This window comes from Microcaecilia unicolor, chromosome 4 (assembly GCF_901765095.1).
Source record: "Microcaecilia unicolor chromosome 4, aMicUni1.1, whole genome shotgun sequence".
NCBI lineage: Eukaryota > Metazoa > Chordata > Amphibia > Gymnophiona > Siphonopidae > Microcaecilia > Microcaecilia unicolor.
The window spans coordinates 296,324,891-296,341,143 of NC_044034.1; the positions used below are offsets into that span (position 1 = coordinate 296,324,891).

At 44.0% G+C, this 16,253-nt stretch overlaps 1 protein-coding gene across 3 annotated transcripts in view; it reads left to right on the forward strand.

Moving 5' to 3' along the window:
* GCK (glucokinase) overlaps nt 1–15,763 on the forward strand; it is an 86,176-nt gene extending 70,413 nt beyond the window's left edge. For all 3 annotated transcript variants that reach the window (XM_030201760.1, XM_030201762.1, XM_030201761.1), the window contains exons 7-10: nt 3,366–3,549; nt 6,506–6,661; nt 8,376–8,609; nt 14,964–15,763. In XM_030201760.1, the coding sequence (XP_030057620.1) occupies nt 3,366–3,549; nt 6,506–6,661; nt 8,376–8,609; nt 14,964–15,111 (722 nt within the window). In that variant the 3' untranslated portion in view covers nt 15,112–15,763. The remainder of the gene's footprint in view (nt 1–3,365; nt 3,550–6,505; nt 6,662–8,375; nt 8,610–14,963) is intronic.
* Nucleotides 15,764–16,253: the final 490 nt, after the last annotated feature.

Here is a 16,253-nt window from a genome sequence, read left to right on the forward strand (position 1 = left end):
AATGGATGCTCACACCACCATAGATCCTCTCAGGTTAGGAGAGATCATGAGCTCCATGTGCTCCATGTGCTGCATCTGCTGCATCTAACCCCCACAGGAAGTTGCATAGCTGTGTGACCTCTCTAAGTAATTCACATCAGAGGTCACAGAGTAATCACAGAGAAATAATAGGTGACAGGCAATGCATGTAAAAATACAATACATTCCAACAGCAAGCAGGTAATATTATGGTGGTAATTCATTAAGAATTGACAGAGAAAGAAGTGTAAGGAATGAGTGAGTGATGTTGTCCTCACTTCTTTTTTTCATCTGACATGAAAAATAAAGGCTATTGAGACAGATTAATCTGATCTTATAAGTGGTAGGTGCATACAGGAAATTCCACAAGAGTACTTCTTCCAGAAAGAGTGGTGGATAAGTGATGGGGGAACAAAAATATACTGGAATTAAAAAAAAAATCAACTCACACACACAGGAGCGGCACAGAGGAGTTTTATTAGTGAGAAATCTGGAGATGAAGTACAGTGTGATGTGGCAGTAAGTAGGGAAATGGACAGATTGGATGGGCCTTGAGGATGTTATCTACTGTGATATTCTGTGTTTATGTCATGGAGCAGCAATTTCAGTACAAACAAGACTGCACTTTCCATTTATGCAAAAACTAAAAGTACTTAACTGGGAGATTTAGTGAGATGGTGGAAGATGTCGTCATCTGCCACTGAAATGCTTTGAAGGATGAATCTGTCACCTCTTTAGTGTATTTCCACGATGCAACTGAACTCTGCCAGCTCCAACAGGCAGAAGACCGAACCCTAGGCCTTCTGTACAGCAGCACCCAGAACTAATGCCACATCATAGTGGGGGGAAAGAAGGTTTACACTTGGTTCCATTCTTCAGGACAGGTTTTTCCAGTCCTGGTTTTATTCCCATTGTACTTATGGATTTGTAATTCTGATTTTTTTTTTTTTAGAAAAAAAGAAAATAACAACTCATCTATTCTAGCTATGATTCCAGCCTCATACATCTTTGGGTCAATATTCAGCCCTGGCTGCTGCTGCTGTTGTTGTTGTTGTTGTTGTTTTTAAAACATAATTTACAAATGCAGGGGAGATAGTTACTAGCAGAGTACTAACTAAACACAATCCACTAACAAATGTACTCCACTCAAATATTAGAAAAACGTATATTTTTATCAATTTAAACAACTTGAATATCAAAACATTTTATACTGTATACTCAAACCCACTATCGGTTTTGAGAACATCACTTCTTCCCTTATCATCTAACAACCAGCAGCTTAACATGCATACATTATTTTGTTAACCAGGCTTTTATCCGTAAGTCGTATTGATTGCCTTACATATCCGTGAATAGTTCATTGTCTAATGTAGGTGCTTTTTATATGAAATCAACCCACTTCCTTCAGATCTCAGGCAACCATGACTTGCACTGGAAAATAAAGTTAATTTAAAAGTCAAAAAGTCTCTTATCGTGCTGGATGTAGTGAATCCACTGTTATTGGTATAGTTATTAATTATCCATATTATAATCACATGAGTAGCTGAAAGCTTTTTCCGGGAATAGGATCTCCACGAAACCGCCAAATTCAACTCATCAGTTGAAACAATGCCGTTCCTCTATGCAAGACCGCATTTCGGAATTTCCTTCTTCAGGAGGAACTATTTCTCTGATCCTACAGGACTGATCTCCAAGTGGGGTGTCCTAAGCCCCGCCCAGATATAAAGTGCCAGTATTCAGATGGTAGACCAGTCAGTGCCAGTGCTATCTGGATAATGGAAATATTATCCGAATAAAATGAGGTCAGCCTTTTTTGCTGTTCTAACTTTATCCAGATTTTTATCCAGCTAGTAGACTGAGTATCATCACTAACCAATGGAGTCATCTGTGGGCAGAGCTGGGGTGGTCTCTGGAGTTAATATAGAAACACATGTTATTCAGAGGTTTCAATGTTATCTCCGGGGATCACCTTAGATCTGCCCACAGATGACTTTAGCTCTATCCGGATGGTGTTGGGGTGGTTTACAAGGATATTCAGTGGCATTATCCAGAGAGAACCCAGATAAGTGCCTTTGAATATCAGGCCTCTTATTTCTTAACAGCCAAATAGAATGGTTTGAGGATGGAGGTTTAAAAATCAAAGGCCACCCAGAAACATTGCATGTCCGTGGCATCATCTTGCCACTTTTAGTTAATGGAATCTAAAAATGCCAACCCAGCCCCCTGACCAGCTGTGTTGTGGTAGTCAGTGACAGTTTATTTGCTCTGGAAGGAAGCACACTCACATTTCTCAGTCATTGCTAATAATTGCATTACTGAGAGAGGTAAGTCTGGGTCATGCAGTGTGTCCTTGTTTGTGTCACATGGCCAGATGTTTATCTTTGAAAGCCAGGCTAGTGGTTGGCTCTCACCTTGACCAGTTCAGTCAGGCCTTCACTGTTTACCTACATTGATTCAGACTTGCTGAAGTCCCCTTTCTGATAAAATGTCACCTGTCCTTCCCGTCTCCTGTGGTCTGAGTTTTGCCTTTGAGAACTAGAAACCAGGACTCCCTGTCTCAGCCTTGAACATGTTTGTGTTAGACGGACAGAATTATATTGTTGGTATGACTGAAAGAAAAGCAGAGATCCATGGAGTCCAACAACCTTTTCTTCTAATGGCCGAACAGCTTTTGTTACATTTCCTAAGACAACAAACAGGCCTTATGTTTCTGTAAACTAACTGGGCAATGAAGAGAAACAAGGGAAGGAGTGAGAATCCCACATGAATCTCTTAGGGCTTTTCAGCTTTCGCCTTGTAGAAAATGACTTCATTACACTTTGGTTTGCCCATGTGACACAAAAGTGCACCACTAGAAAACTGTAAGTAGACCAAGGATTTGATCCAGGAAGTTTTAGGCATTGGGCTTGTGGCCTAAGCTCTCAAACCACCTTAGGAACTAGGGGTGAGGGCAGGATTCAAAACTACATGAGCTTCCAAGGAGGAGGGTCAACCACATCAGACTCAGGTAGGAAAGACACAGACGGTCTCAGGAAAGATCATATATGGTCATAGATCAAATTAGCTTAATTCAGGGAGTCCTAGGAACTGCAGTTTTCAAAGCCATTCTTTCAGGTGAATTACTTGTTGGAAAACTGCCCTCCCTTAATCTGGCTGAATTATGCATGATGTTCTTTAGTGCATGCACAAACTGGAATGAGGTGCATTTCCCTTGTGAGAATTAGGCAGGCTTTATACACAAAAGGTTTTATGTAAATAAATGTTGCTTGCCAGTGTACCTTTTTGGGATTGCTGCATGGCAGGATTCTGTGTGTTATCAATAATGGTGCTTGTGCCCTTGCCCACAGGTACTGGCTGCAATGCCTGCTATATGGAGGAGATGTGTAATGTGGAGCTGGTGGAGGGAGACGAGGGCAGGATGTGTGTGAACACAGAGTGGGGAGCCTTCGGGGATACAGGCGAGCTGGAAGACTTCCGGCTGGAATATGATCGTGTGGTAGATGAGACTTCACTTAACCCCGGTCAGCAGCTGTAAGGATATGACACAGAATGTCATCATAACTGCTTTTCCACCTTCCTTTATGCTCAAGTCCTGCAAGCCAGACCAGGGATAGAGGCAGGGTTCCAGTCCTGGGTTTGTCCCACTCCACCTGTGGAGGGGCATAATCGAAAGGGGTGCCCAAGTTTTCCTGAGGATGTCCTTGCAGGATGTCTCGGTGAAGGGGCGGGGAGACCTGTATTATCGAAACAAGATGGGTGTCCATCTTTCGTTTCGATAATACGGTCGGGGACGCCCAAATCGTGAAATTTAGGTCAACATAAGAGATGGTCGTCCCCGATTTTCGCCGATAATGGAAACCGAGGACACCCATCTCAGAAACGACCAAATGCAAGCCATTTGGTCGTGGAAGAACCCAGCATTTGTAGTGCACTGGTCCCCCTGACATGCCAAGACACCAACCGGGTATCCTAGGGGGCACTGCAGTGGACTTCATAAATTGCTCCCAGGTGCACAGCTCCCTTACCTTGGGTGCTGAGCCCCCCCCCCAAACCCACTCCCCACAACTGTACAACACTACCATAGCCCTAAGGGGTGAGGGGGGCACCTAGATGTGGGTACAGTGGGTTTGTGTTGAGTTTTGGAGGGCTCACATTTACCACCACAAGTGTAACAGGTAGGGTGGGAGGGCCTGGGTCCGCCTGCCTGAAATGCACTGCACCCACTAAAACTGCTCCAGGGACCTGCATACTGCTGTCATGGAGCTGGGTATGACATCTGAGGCTGGCAAAAAATATTTTTAACTTTTGTTTTAGGGTTGGAGGGTGTTAGTGACCACTGGGGAAGTAAGGGGAGGTCATCCCCGATTCCCTCCGGTGGTCATCTGGTCAGTTTGGGCACCTTTTTGTGGCTTGGTCGTAAGAAAAAATGGACTAAGTAAAGTTGCCCAAGTGCTCATCAGGGACGCCCTTCTTTTTTCCATTATCAGTCGAGGACGCCCATGTGTTAGGCACGCCCCAGTCCCGCTTCGCTATGCTTCCGACCACCCCCCCCCCCCATGAACTTTGGTCGTCCCCACGACGGAAAGCAGTTGAGGACGCCCAAAATCGTCTTGCAATTATACTGATTTGGGCAACCCTGGGAGAAGGACGCCCATCTCCCGATTTCTGTCGAAAGATGGGTGCCCTTCTCTTTCGAAAATAAGCCTGATAGTCTTACAGTTCTGTTTTTCTCTAAGTATTTGGAATGACAATAAAGCCTGATACTTTTTCCTCTTACAGCTTAAGCTCCATTTCCTGTTCTGATGCCTGCCAGACCTTTATCCTCTACTTTCCTTTTCTTTTTTTGGCCTAGCAGCTTCCATCTCATTTTGAATTATGACCTTGAACAAAGACATCATAAGTCTTCATTTGTAATTACACAAGGGTTGTGTGGGGGTGGGGGGCTGTTCCTCTATTTTATAGCCCACTACCCTACCCAGTTATCGCACTAATGGCCTTTGGCAAGGGGCCACTGAACACAGCGCCCTCCAATGTCTACTGCATGTACCAGAATTTGTCCACTAGATGTCACCATTGAGTGATAGAGACCCTCTCCCCAACTTAGGCACTGTGAGCACTGCCTCTGCAACACCTCCAAAGGGCAGAAGTCGGGTTTGAGGGTCTAATTATTTTGCATGGTATTTGTGTGCTCTGGGTGGGTGTTAGAAAACTGGAAATGGGTGGAAATTTCCAATAATAGTTTTGTATATGAAGTTAGACTGCATAGGAAAAATAAAAAAGGTGGGAAAAAAAGGTCAGGCTATCCAAAGGATGGAATCAAACACATTAAAATTGTCAATTTTAATGTGTTATTATTATATCATTCATTCGTTTAAGGATTAATAAACTTTGTTTTTTTATAAAAAACATTTGATTCCATCCTTTGGATAGCCTGACCTTTTTTTCCCACCTTTTTTATTTTTCCGTTAGACTGCATAGGTCATAGCCAGCCCCATGGAGAAAAAAAAGCTTTATTTGAGAACAGCCAACCTATAGTAAAATACAAAAGCCAAGGAAAATATATTTCAGTTCCCTCTTCAAAGGAGTTACATGCTGCTTACTGAGTATGCATCAGATCATATTCTGGGAGCAGGCACAGCTCACACCCTTGCAGTGAGATAGGATTTATAAATCTTCTGTGCAGAGATGAAAATTTGTTTTTTTTCCAGTAGACTTTTTTTTTTCTCAAATGATCTGTTTTTAATGCCTGAAATTTTGGCTGATGACTGGACAGACCACTGGCATGTCATGTTTTTAAAAGCTTCTTTTTGCTGGGAATAGACTAGACCGATGTAGGGCTCAGTTTCCATTGCATGCTGTCTGCCTTTATTCTTTTCCACATTTCTCTTTGATCTTTTTTCCTTCTCTCTTCTGTTTTCATTATGGTCACTTCCTTTCTGTATTTGTTTGTCCTATCCAAGCATGTGACAGATGGAGCAGAAGAAAACCAATAGTAAAAGACATTATCACCACCTACTTAAAGAACAAACAGAAATCATCTTAAATACAGTGAACATAGATGACAATAACTAACCAATTCATCTTCCTCCATTTCTTTTTTATTTTTAAATTATTGACCCAAGAAACCAGATTAAGACAAACCTATCTCTGTATACAGTTTTCACCTCAGTCCAGTAAAAGATTCTGCAGCCATTTAACTGCCATATAGCTTTTTAATGGCTTTCCTTATATATGGAATCACAAACTGGTTCTGTTTTGTCAAGCCAGCCTGAATGAGCCCTGGGTTTACCCTCATTGCATCTGCAGATATTGAATCCTGGGTTACTTAGGAGATTTCAAGTCCACAGATTTACTCGAGGTAAAAGCAGAATTGCCCCAGCCTGTGCAGGTGACATGGAGACTTAGAAGCACTGGGTTTTGAGGGGAAGGACCCACTGTTTACTTTGTTTTGACCAGTTCCTCCTCTATATTCCTCCCTCCCACCCAGCTATGAGAAGATTATCAGCGGGAAGTATATGGGGGAGCTGGTACGCCTCGTGCTGCTGAAGCTCGTGAATGAGAACCTGCTCTTCAATGGCGAGACGTCAGAGAAGCTCAAGACCAGAGGTTCCTTCGAAAGCCGCTTTGTCTCCCAAATAGAAAGGTATCCAAAACTGTAATTCCTCAGCATCACTCAGTCGTGCAACCAAGGTGTCCTAAAAATATAGGGAAGGGGTCAGCTTAGAGAGCAGAAAGGCCCAAATTTGATACTGGTCTTCTGTTCCATGGGTCTTGCCAGGGTTTTGGATGTCGCAGATGTAGCATTCACAGTTCTCTTGGGGGGTGGCGGGGGTGAGGGGGGAAGGTATAGGTATCGCTATGAGTTGGCAAGTGCCACCCCCAAAAATGGCTTGCCATCCCAATTTCAGCTATCAGATCGGACCTGGGAGATCCATATCCCTGCCCGATTTGATAGTTCACTGTTGCTGCCCTGCTTGAGTCTGGCTGGAGCAGGGGATGTGTTTTTGGTCCTAAAATAGGAGATGACATTGTATTAATCTTGCAATAAGAGATGCGGTATTGTATGCATCTGTTAGATTTCTTATCCTCTGTTGTGCGAGAGTTATGCTTTCCTATGAAAAATTGTAGTTCCTTTCTAACATATAATGTTTGTTATTGTAAACTTGCCCAGATCTGTTCTTTGGTATACAGCAGTGTATCAAATACACTAAGCTAAACTAATGCACAGTTTGTGATACAGAACTGAAGATTCAGGGTTTATATTGAGATTCTGACTAATCTTGTAGAGAATCCAGACGTTGTTGAATGCTGCTATCCATTATAACAGTGGTTTTACTAGGTAGCTGAAAGTGACTAGAATGAGGGGTGGGGGGTGGGGGGAGATATTTTTTTATGTATAGAGGGCCCTGCGTCTTATATTACTAGTAAATGTGTGCCATGGGGTGGGGTTGGGGGTATGTGATTTGGTGGTGGGCATGATGTACAAAAATGTCACTTTGGCTTGCCTGCCCATACCTAGCTTGCCCTCTCAAATATTTCTATCTAGAGATTCCACTGGGAAGAGGGTTTGAGGGAGCTACAGTCATTATACAAGGGTGACACCTAATGGCCAGATTCAGGTGCCATGATTGTAGGGTTCCAGAAGGAACCGTAATGCATAGCTTCCGGCCCAGAACCATCACTGAGGACAAATCCCTGGGTAGGTGTGATTGAAGGATTATTTTGCCAGATCCCAGCCCTTGTTCCAGTTCAGCAGAAAGAACTGGAAAGTGGTAGAAGTAAACTGCCAGGTCTAATAAATATGTATTTATAGATGGATGGGTAAATGTTTGCTGCAGCATAAGAGTTTAAAAGTTGCCCTGTTCTCTTTTTCTGATGTAGCAGTATTCCTCCTACCCTTTTGGTTTCTAGCTCAGCTGGACCTGGCCTCTACAGAGGCAATGGCACATTGAGTCTTCATTTGCAGTTACCTAGGAACATTCACTCATTGCAGTGACAGTCCTTGGTCTAAGGTTCATGGACCAGTACAGAAACATGCAACTCGAGTATGGCCACTAGGGGTCACCATTGTGCTGTTTTCACTTTTGCCGCAAGCTAGTGCAGAGCCAGAACCACGTTTGAACTTGGGCAAAACTTTGAAAGATCTTCCTCCTCCTCTGTTTTTGAGAAAAGGGAGTTAGTACAGTTTTGTACTACCATTTATTTCCATTCAAAATACTGGAATTGGATGTGGAACCTCCCTCACAGTAAGGAAGATTTAGATCCACTGAAGATTATTGGAGAAAAATATTTACTGTATTGGAGAGGAATATTTTCTGATAAATTAAACTCTTTCTTTTAATGTGTATACATTCCAGTGACTCTGGAGATCGCAAGCAGACGTATAATATTCTGAAAATGCTTGGGCTGCACCCTTCCCCCACAGACTGTGACATTGTGTGTATGGCATGTGAGAGTGTATCCACACGGGCAGCGCAGATGTGTTCCTCAGGTCTGGCTGGTGTGATCAACCGAATGCAGGAGTGTCGTAACCTGGAGGTGATGCAGATCACGGTGGGAGTGGATGGATCCGTATACAAGTTACACCCCAGGTAATATGCCACGGACCCCTGAATCCAGTAAAGAACATCTGGGAAGGGAAAGATTAGTGCTATGAGAAGTATTTCTCAGCATTTAGGTGTCCAACTGGAGAAAGCACTGCAATGGTGAAGTTATATGCCTGCATTTCAGTCCTTTAACTCTTGAAGTGAATGATTTCTGTCATGAGCTTCCACTGGGGAAAGGATCATTTCTGTCAGCCTGTATTATTGATAGTAATCACAGGGAAGATCCTTCATTAGACCGTGCCTGAGTGGCAGGAAGAATCACTCAGTCACTGCAAGAAAATCAGAAGGATTTTCCATTATGGCCGAAAACCGAAGCCGGCCATCTCTAAACCCGGCGATCTCAACATTTGACCTAAATGTTGAGATTTAGCCGGCCCCAACCGTATTATCGAAAGAAAAGATGGCCGGCCATCTTTTTTGATAATATGGTTGGCTCCGTCCCTTTGTGGAGCCGGCCCCGAAGATGGCCGGCCATATAGATGGCCGGCGCCGTTCGATTATGCCCCTCTTTGTCTCCCGGCTATGTGTTTGTATACAGATGAGTGTGATTTTATTAGGCAGGCAAACAATACACCACCAAAATACAGTAGCAAACAGCACACCATTAGCCGCCAAGCTTATACAAAGTTAGGGCCCTGTTTACTAAGCTGCACTGTAGGCACGCTAGCGTTTTTAGCACATACTTAAAATTAGCACACGCTAATGCTAGAGACACTCATAGGAATATATTGGTGTCTCTAGCATTAGTGCGTGCTGGAAACCGTAGTGCACCTTAGTAAACAGGTCCCTTAATGATGGTCAGTGGAAAATAAGTCTACTGCCTGCCTGCCATGTGACTATTCCATCACTGTTACATTATTGCTACCAAGCATTATATATTTGGGCATTTGCTTTAAGTTTTGATTATTTTAATTCATTTATCTAGACCTTACATGCACATGTTAACAGTCAGTCACTTTAGGGCCCATCAGGCTTATTTTCGAAAGAGAAGGGTGCCCATGTTTTGACACAAATCGGGAGATGGGCGTCTTCTCAGGGTCACCAAATCGGCATAATCGAAAGCCGATTTTGGGCTTCCTCAACTGCTTCCCGTCGCGGGGATGACCAAAGTTCCCGGGGGCGTGTCGGAGGCATAGCGAAGGCGGGACTGGGGCATGCCTAACAGATGGGCGTCCTTGAGTGATAATGGAAAAAAGAAGGGTGTCCCTGACAAGCAGTTGGCCGACTTTACTTGGTCCATTTTTTCTTACGACCAAGACTCAAAAAGGTGTCCGAACTGACCAGATGACCACCGGAGGGAATCGGGGATGACCTCCCCTGACTCCCCCAGTGGTGACTAACCTCCTCCCACCCTGAAAATAAAACTTTAAAAACTTTTTTTGCCAGCCTGAAATATCATACTCAGGTCCATGTATGCAAGTCCCTGGGGGGGGAGGTGTGCGTGAGTCAGCGAAGGCATAGAGAAGGCATGGACGTCCTTCTTTCAAACATTTCGGACGTCCTGAACTGCCCCCCCCCCCCACAGGGACGGCCAAATTTCAAGGGAGTGGAGTGGAGGAGTAGCCTAGTGGTTAGAGCACTGGTCTTGCAATCCCGAAGTGGCCAGTTCAAATCCCACTGCTGCTACTTGTGATCCAAAATCCAAATAAATAAATAAAGGGGGTGTCAGAGGCATTGCAAAGGCATGGATGTCCTTCTCACAGAAACATTCACATTTTGGACATCCTCGGTCAACTGCCCATCGCAGGGACAGAGGAATAGTGAAGGCATCTAACACCTAACACTTGGACGTCCTTCACCCAGAGACGTCCCTGACGAGCACTTGGATGTTTTCACCTGGACTTGTGTTTTTTAAAGGTTGTAGATGGCAATTTATTTAAGGTTGTAGACAGCTATTATACACACAGCTTGTCTGCATGTATGAAGCCGTCTTTGGCATGTGCAGAGCAGCCACGCATAATGCTTGGCTGCTCTGCACTAGCTTCTCCTCCTTAGGAAGGAGATCGTGTGCAAATGAGCTAACAGCAAGCAGCTCATTTGCATGCGATTTCCTTAATGCATGCCCGTTTCTTTCCAAATTGCTAAGGGATTGGTAAGGGAAGGTCTTTTTCCGTTCAGTTAGTGCATCAGTTAGTCCACTACAGTGCCCCCTAGGGTGCCCGGTTAGTGTCCTGGCATGTCAGGGGGACCAGTGCACTACGAATGCTGGCTCCTCCCACAACCAAATGAGTTGGATTTGGTCATTTTTGAGATGGGCGCCCTTGGTTTCCATTATTGTCGAAAACCGGGGACGACCATCTCTAAGGTCGACCATCTCAACATGTATGTCGACCATCTCTAAAGTCGACCTAAATGTTGAGATTTGGGCGTCCCCGACCGTATTATCGAAATGAAAGATGGCCGCCCATCTTGTTTCGATAATACGGGTTTCCCCGCCCCTTTGCGGGGACGTCCTTCGAGGACGCCCTCAGGAAAACTTGGGCACCCCGTTCGATTATGACCCTCCATATAATCTAAATGGAACCGTGTCAAAGGCTTTGCTAAAATCTAAGTACATCACATCTAGCGCTCTCCCTCGATCCAACTCTCTGGCCACCCATTCAAATAAATTAATCAGATTTTTCTGTCAAGGCACTTAAATGTTTTATAATGTATTTCCTTTTCCTTTAAACGTTTTAAAACTGCCTGGTTAATTGCCACTGAATATCAGTGGCCAGCCCACTGAGTGTGATTTAACAGGGAAGTAGCCTTTCCTGCCCAGTTAAATTACTTTGAATATTGGGCCCTATATGGTCTGTTGGGTCTGCCCATTCATACCATCTATTATCCTTTCCTTTCTTGTACAGATCCTATGTGCTTGTTCTGTGCTTTCTTGAATTCAGATACAATCTTCACCATCTTCACCATCCTTTCATAAAGAAATATTTTCTTTCATTACTCTCGAGTCTATTCCCTTTCATCTTCATCCTATGTCCAATCCTATGTCCATTCCAGAGCTTTCTTTCAGTTGAAAGAGACTTGCCTTCTGTGTATTTATGCCACAGAGGTATTTAAAATATTTCTGTCTTAGCTCCCACCTTCCTTCCAAAGTTTACATATTGAGATTTTAAGTCTGTCTCCAAATGCTTTATGTTGAAGACCACTGACCATTGTAGAAACTGCTCTCTGGAAGACTCCATCTTGTTTATATCTTTTTGAATGTGCAGCTTGCAGATTTGAACACATACTCTAAATGGAGTTTTACCAGAGACTTATAAAGAGGCACCATCATTTCCTTTTCCTGCTAGCCATTTTTCTCAACAGTCAGATATTTCTTGTCCGATTTCCTTCTAAACCCTGGACGGAGCCAACTGCTTCAAGAGGTCACTTACAAGGGGATGATCAGAAGCAAATGCTGGCGCTAGAGGCTGTTAGTGCTATACTAGTGCCGGTGTTTGCTACCGCCCCATGATCAGAGCCCTTGAGCGTGTGAAACAACGCGCTCCAGGGCTCTGAACGCAACTAGTATGCAAATGCATGCTAAACATATTCATCCCCAATGATCAGTGGCCAGCATGCCAAAGATTTTTTTCTTCTAGTTGGATTAATAAGGATGATTTAGTTAGATGGGGGGTGGGAGGGTGATTCTGAACAATTTGATTGTGTCCTGAGTCAGGACTTTGACCCCCTCTTCCTGGTCTTGATTGGTTTTGAATATTGAAACTTGTTGGACATAGTTTAGACAGTGTTAATTCCCTCCTTGATTCAGTTATTTGTAAGAAATATAGGTGCTGTTCACAGATTTTTATTTTAGTTACATTTGTACCCCAAGCTTTCCCACTCATGGCAGGCTCAATGCGGCTTACATATACAGGTACTTATTTGTACCTGGGGCAATGGAGGGTTAAGTGACTTGCCCACAGTCACAAGGAGCTGTGCCTGAAGTGGGAATCAAACTCAGTTCCTCAGGACCAGAGTCCACCACCCTAACCACTAGACCACTCCTCCACTCCACATCATTAGTCATTTTTCAGTAGCTGATCTGACATTCATCAGGCCTATGGTTTCAAAGGATAATCTAGGCACAACTTGGATGTGGCAGGGGTGATTGTTTGGGTACTCGGGCAGGTGTTTGACCTCTTGCACTTATGTCTTCTCTTTGGTTGATGGGGATTATAGTTCCCATTTCCACACACCACTGGGATCCCAGAGTTCTCTTGGCCCAAAGTATATTATCAATATTTAGACAACTTTCAGTGACCCAGCAGAAGTAAAGAAAGGTCTCTGTTAGGTCAACAACCTTTCAGTGCTGTTGGATTTTACCTGAGCAAATTTCACTAGTAACCTTTCAATGGTTTCAGTCTCTGTAGGTCCACATTTGAGAGAACATTGTAAATCAAAACCAGAATTGAGAGATCAAAGACTTTCAGTATTGCATGTCAAATGGCTGTGTTTCACACTTCTGTGTGAATTTCCTCTGGCAGTTTGATACAGCTTGGTTTCAGCACAACTAGAGGGTGATCAAAACCACTTTTTTTTTGTTTCAGCCAAAACTTAATCTGCAACTGAATTTTGTTGCTCAGTTTCGGCTGAAAACCAAAACTGGCCACCCCAATCAGCGCTACGGCCCACTTTTCCCTTCCCTTTCTCCCTTCTCCTTTCACCCCCCAAACAAGAGTGGCCTCTTTCCCAGAGCCCCTGAACAGGAAGTTCCAACCTCCTGGACCCCACCCGTAGGATCCACCAGGACTACCTTACAGTCGTTGGTAGTCTATTGGTAAGCTCAGGGCAGGAGTGATCCCCAGTTGCTTCTGCCCATGCTGGCTTCATTGTCAAAATGACTGTCATTACCTGTAGCATAGGTCTCTTGACACACAATTTAAAGAAAAATAAAACTTATTTTAAAGACAGATGCTTAAAGGGCAATTCTGTAAGGTGCACCTAAATCTAGCAATTTATAGAATAGACTCACGCATGTAAATGATGTCAGTAATTGGCATTTATGCACATAAGTGCTAGGCTCGGTTCTGTAAAATACACACCAAAATTGCTTAGTGCATAAGTGCAAGGGGGCGTAAACATGAGTGGAATATGGGCAGGTCATGAGACGCCGAGATAGGCATGTAATTTATATATTACTACAAGTTACACGCACTTCAAGACACACTTAGCTGCCAGCCAAACAGGAAGTTGCATCATAGGGGGCAAGACTGGCAGAGCTGTCAGCAGCGTGCAGAGTTCTGTGACCCTGCGCATAGTTTCTCTTTATTGACAACCACTGAATTGGAAAGACAGCAGGTCAGACAGACAGGTGGCAGGAAGGGGAAGCTCCCAGTTTGTTTTTCTTATTTGGGGCCGGGGGGGGGGGGGGGAGGAAGAGATAGAATGAGAGAGAGAGGTGTTAATATTCAAGGCAGGAAATGGGAGGAAAGAAAGAGAAAGGACAATGGAGGGGGGAGGAGGAGAGACCAAAGGGTAAAGCTAATATTTGGGGGAGGGAAGAGACAGAGGGGCAAAGCTGGATAGTGGGGGGGGGGGGGGGGGGGGGGGGGGGGGGGGGGGGGGGGGGGGGGGAGAGAAAATGAGCAATGCTGGATGGTGAGGGAAGAAGGCTGAGGGGTGATTGTACAGTGAGTTGAGAAAGAGAGGGCAGTGCTGGATGGTGGGGGAAGAGACAGAGGGGAATTGGTGTATAGGGAGAGAGAGACAGAGAAGAGATCCTGGGTGGCTGGGGGAGGGGTAGAGATAGAGACAGAGGAATAATGATGGATGGGGGAGGAAAGAGGAGAGATGTTGCATGGCAGGTGGAGAGAGAAAGAGATAGAAGATTCTGGATGGGATGGTAGGGTGGGGTGGGGAGGTGGAGTAGCCAGGAATGGAGGCGTAGCCTACTGGCTAGTGCAGTGTGCTGTGATCCTGGTGACCTGGGTTTGATTCCCACTGTAGCTCCTTGTGATCTTGGGCAAGTCACTTAACCCTTCATTGCCCCAGGTACAAAAGCTTAGATTTTGAGTCCTCTAGGGACAGAGAAAGTACTTGCATATAATGTGTACAGCACTGTGTACGTCTAGTAATGCTATAGAAATGATTAGTAGTAATAGTAGTATGCCTGGGTGAGGGGAGAGAGAAAAGATATGCTGCATGGGGGGGGGGGGGGGGGAGAGAAAAAGAAGTGTCCCCACAGGCACACGTCACAACCCCAAAGATTTAAATTTGTCCCACCACAGACCACACACCATCTTACCCTTCATTAGCTTGCCTAAATTCCCACCCCACTCATATCCTCCATGTTTACAGAAGATTTTCATTAATGAAACAGCATGGAGACTCATACCCTCCTTTTTTGGTTTCTTTCAACAGCTTCAAAGATAAGTTCCATGCCATGGTGAGAATGCTGACGCCAGGCTGTGACATCACCTTCATTCAGTCAGAAGAGGGCAGTGGGAGAGGAGCGGCTCTCATCTCCGCAGTTGCCTACAAAATGGCATATCTGATTGGCCATCACTGAATGGATGCAAGCAAAGCAGACCATCACTGGGAGAAGTGAAAGTGTTTTAGGAAGCCATCGTTTGCTCCGCTTCCTTATGCCAGGAGACGAAGGCCTCAGATGATGGAGAGTTGTTTTGTGGATTTGACTGGGGGGCCCGCGGAGAGGAAGCATTTATCTTACCTTCTCTACACTTACCGAATGTGTTCTGAGCAGCAGAGGAACAGTGAAGATAGCAATATCCTCCTTTTATTACAAAAAACTCGTTTGTAATTTTTTTTAAAAGCAAGGGAAGGTTAAACAGTTTTGTTTACATAATAAAAAGACAGATATGTATCGGGGTCTGAGAGGGATGAATGGTGTTGGTTCATACTCAAGATATAGCCGTCATGCATAATGGAAGACTCTATACAAAGTTTGCTAAAATCAATCAGAGCTCAAAACATGTCGTAAAGCCACCCATTTGATACTAATTGACACCCTTACTGGGAGTCTCAGTAAAAAGACAACAAATACTGGATAGACAGCAATAATGACTTGATCTTGCATATTTTAGAAGTGGTTCCTCCTGAACAAGGTTGAAACACATTGTTGGGGCAGCAGGGAGCAGCTTGCAATGCCACTGCCAGCGCTGTACCTCTTCTGTGAATAAACAGAGAATTTCAGTTTCCAATACTGTCACACCTTTTTCATGCAGTACAAATCAGAAGGAAAAGAAAAATGAAAAAAATAAATAAAATAAAATTAGAAAAAAAATATATATATAAAGCTGAAAGTTATAACAGAGTTCACCACTGGTTCATTCTTAGTGGCTCAACTTCTTTACAAAGGAAGGCACAGGTTAGTATACACATCTTGATCAGGACCATGAGGCCAGTATGCTGTCTTTGAGTTCTTTTTTGTTCATCTCTGATTGGCTCAGAAAGAAAACTGTAGCCAACCAGAATGAACCACAGAACATTCTGCTTCCTTCCTGCCAATGAGGAGAGTTAGGATGGCCTCTTATGAAAAAATTCAAGAATTAGTTGGCCTTGGCAGCCCAAATTTGAATCATTTGTAAATAATTGTGAATTTTCTGATCGAAATATCTTAATACTTTAAGATATCATCATATTTTTTTCTTTTTCATTATGTGTTATGTAAATTATTCCACAGACATATCT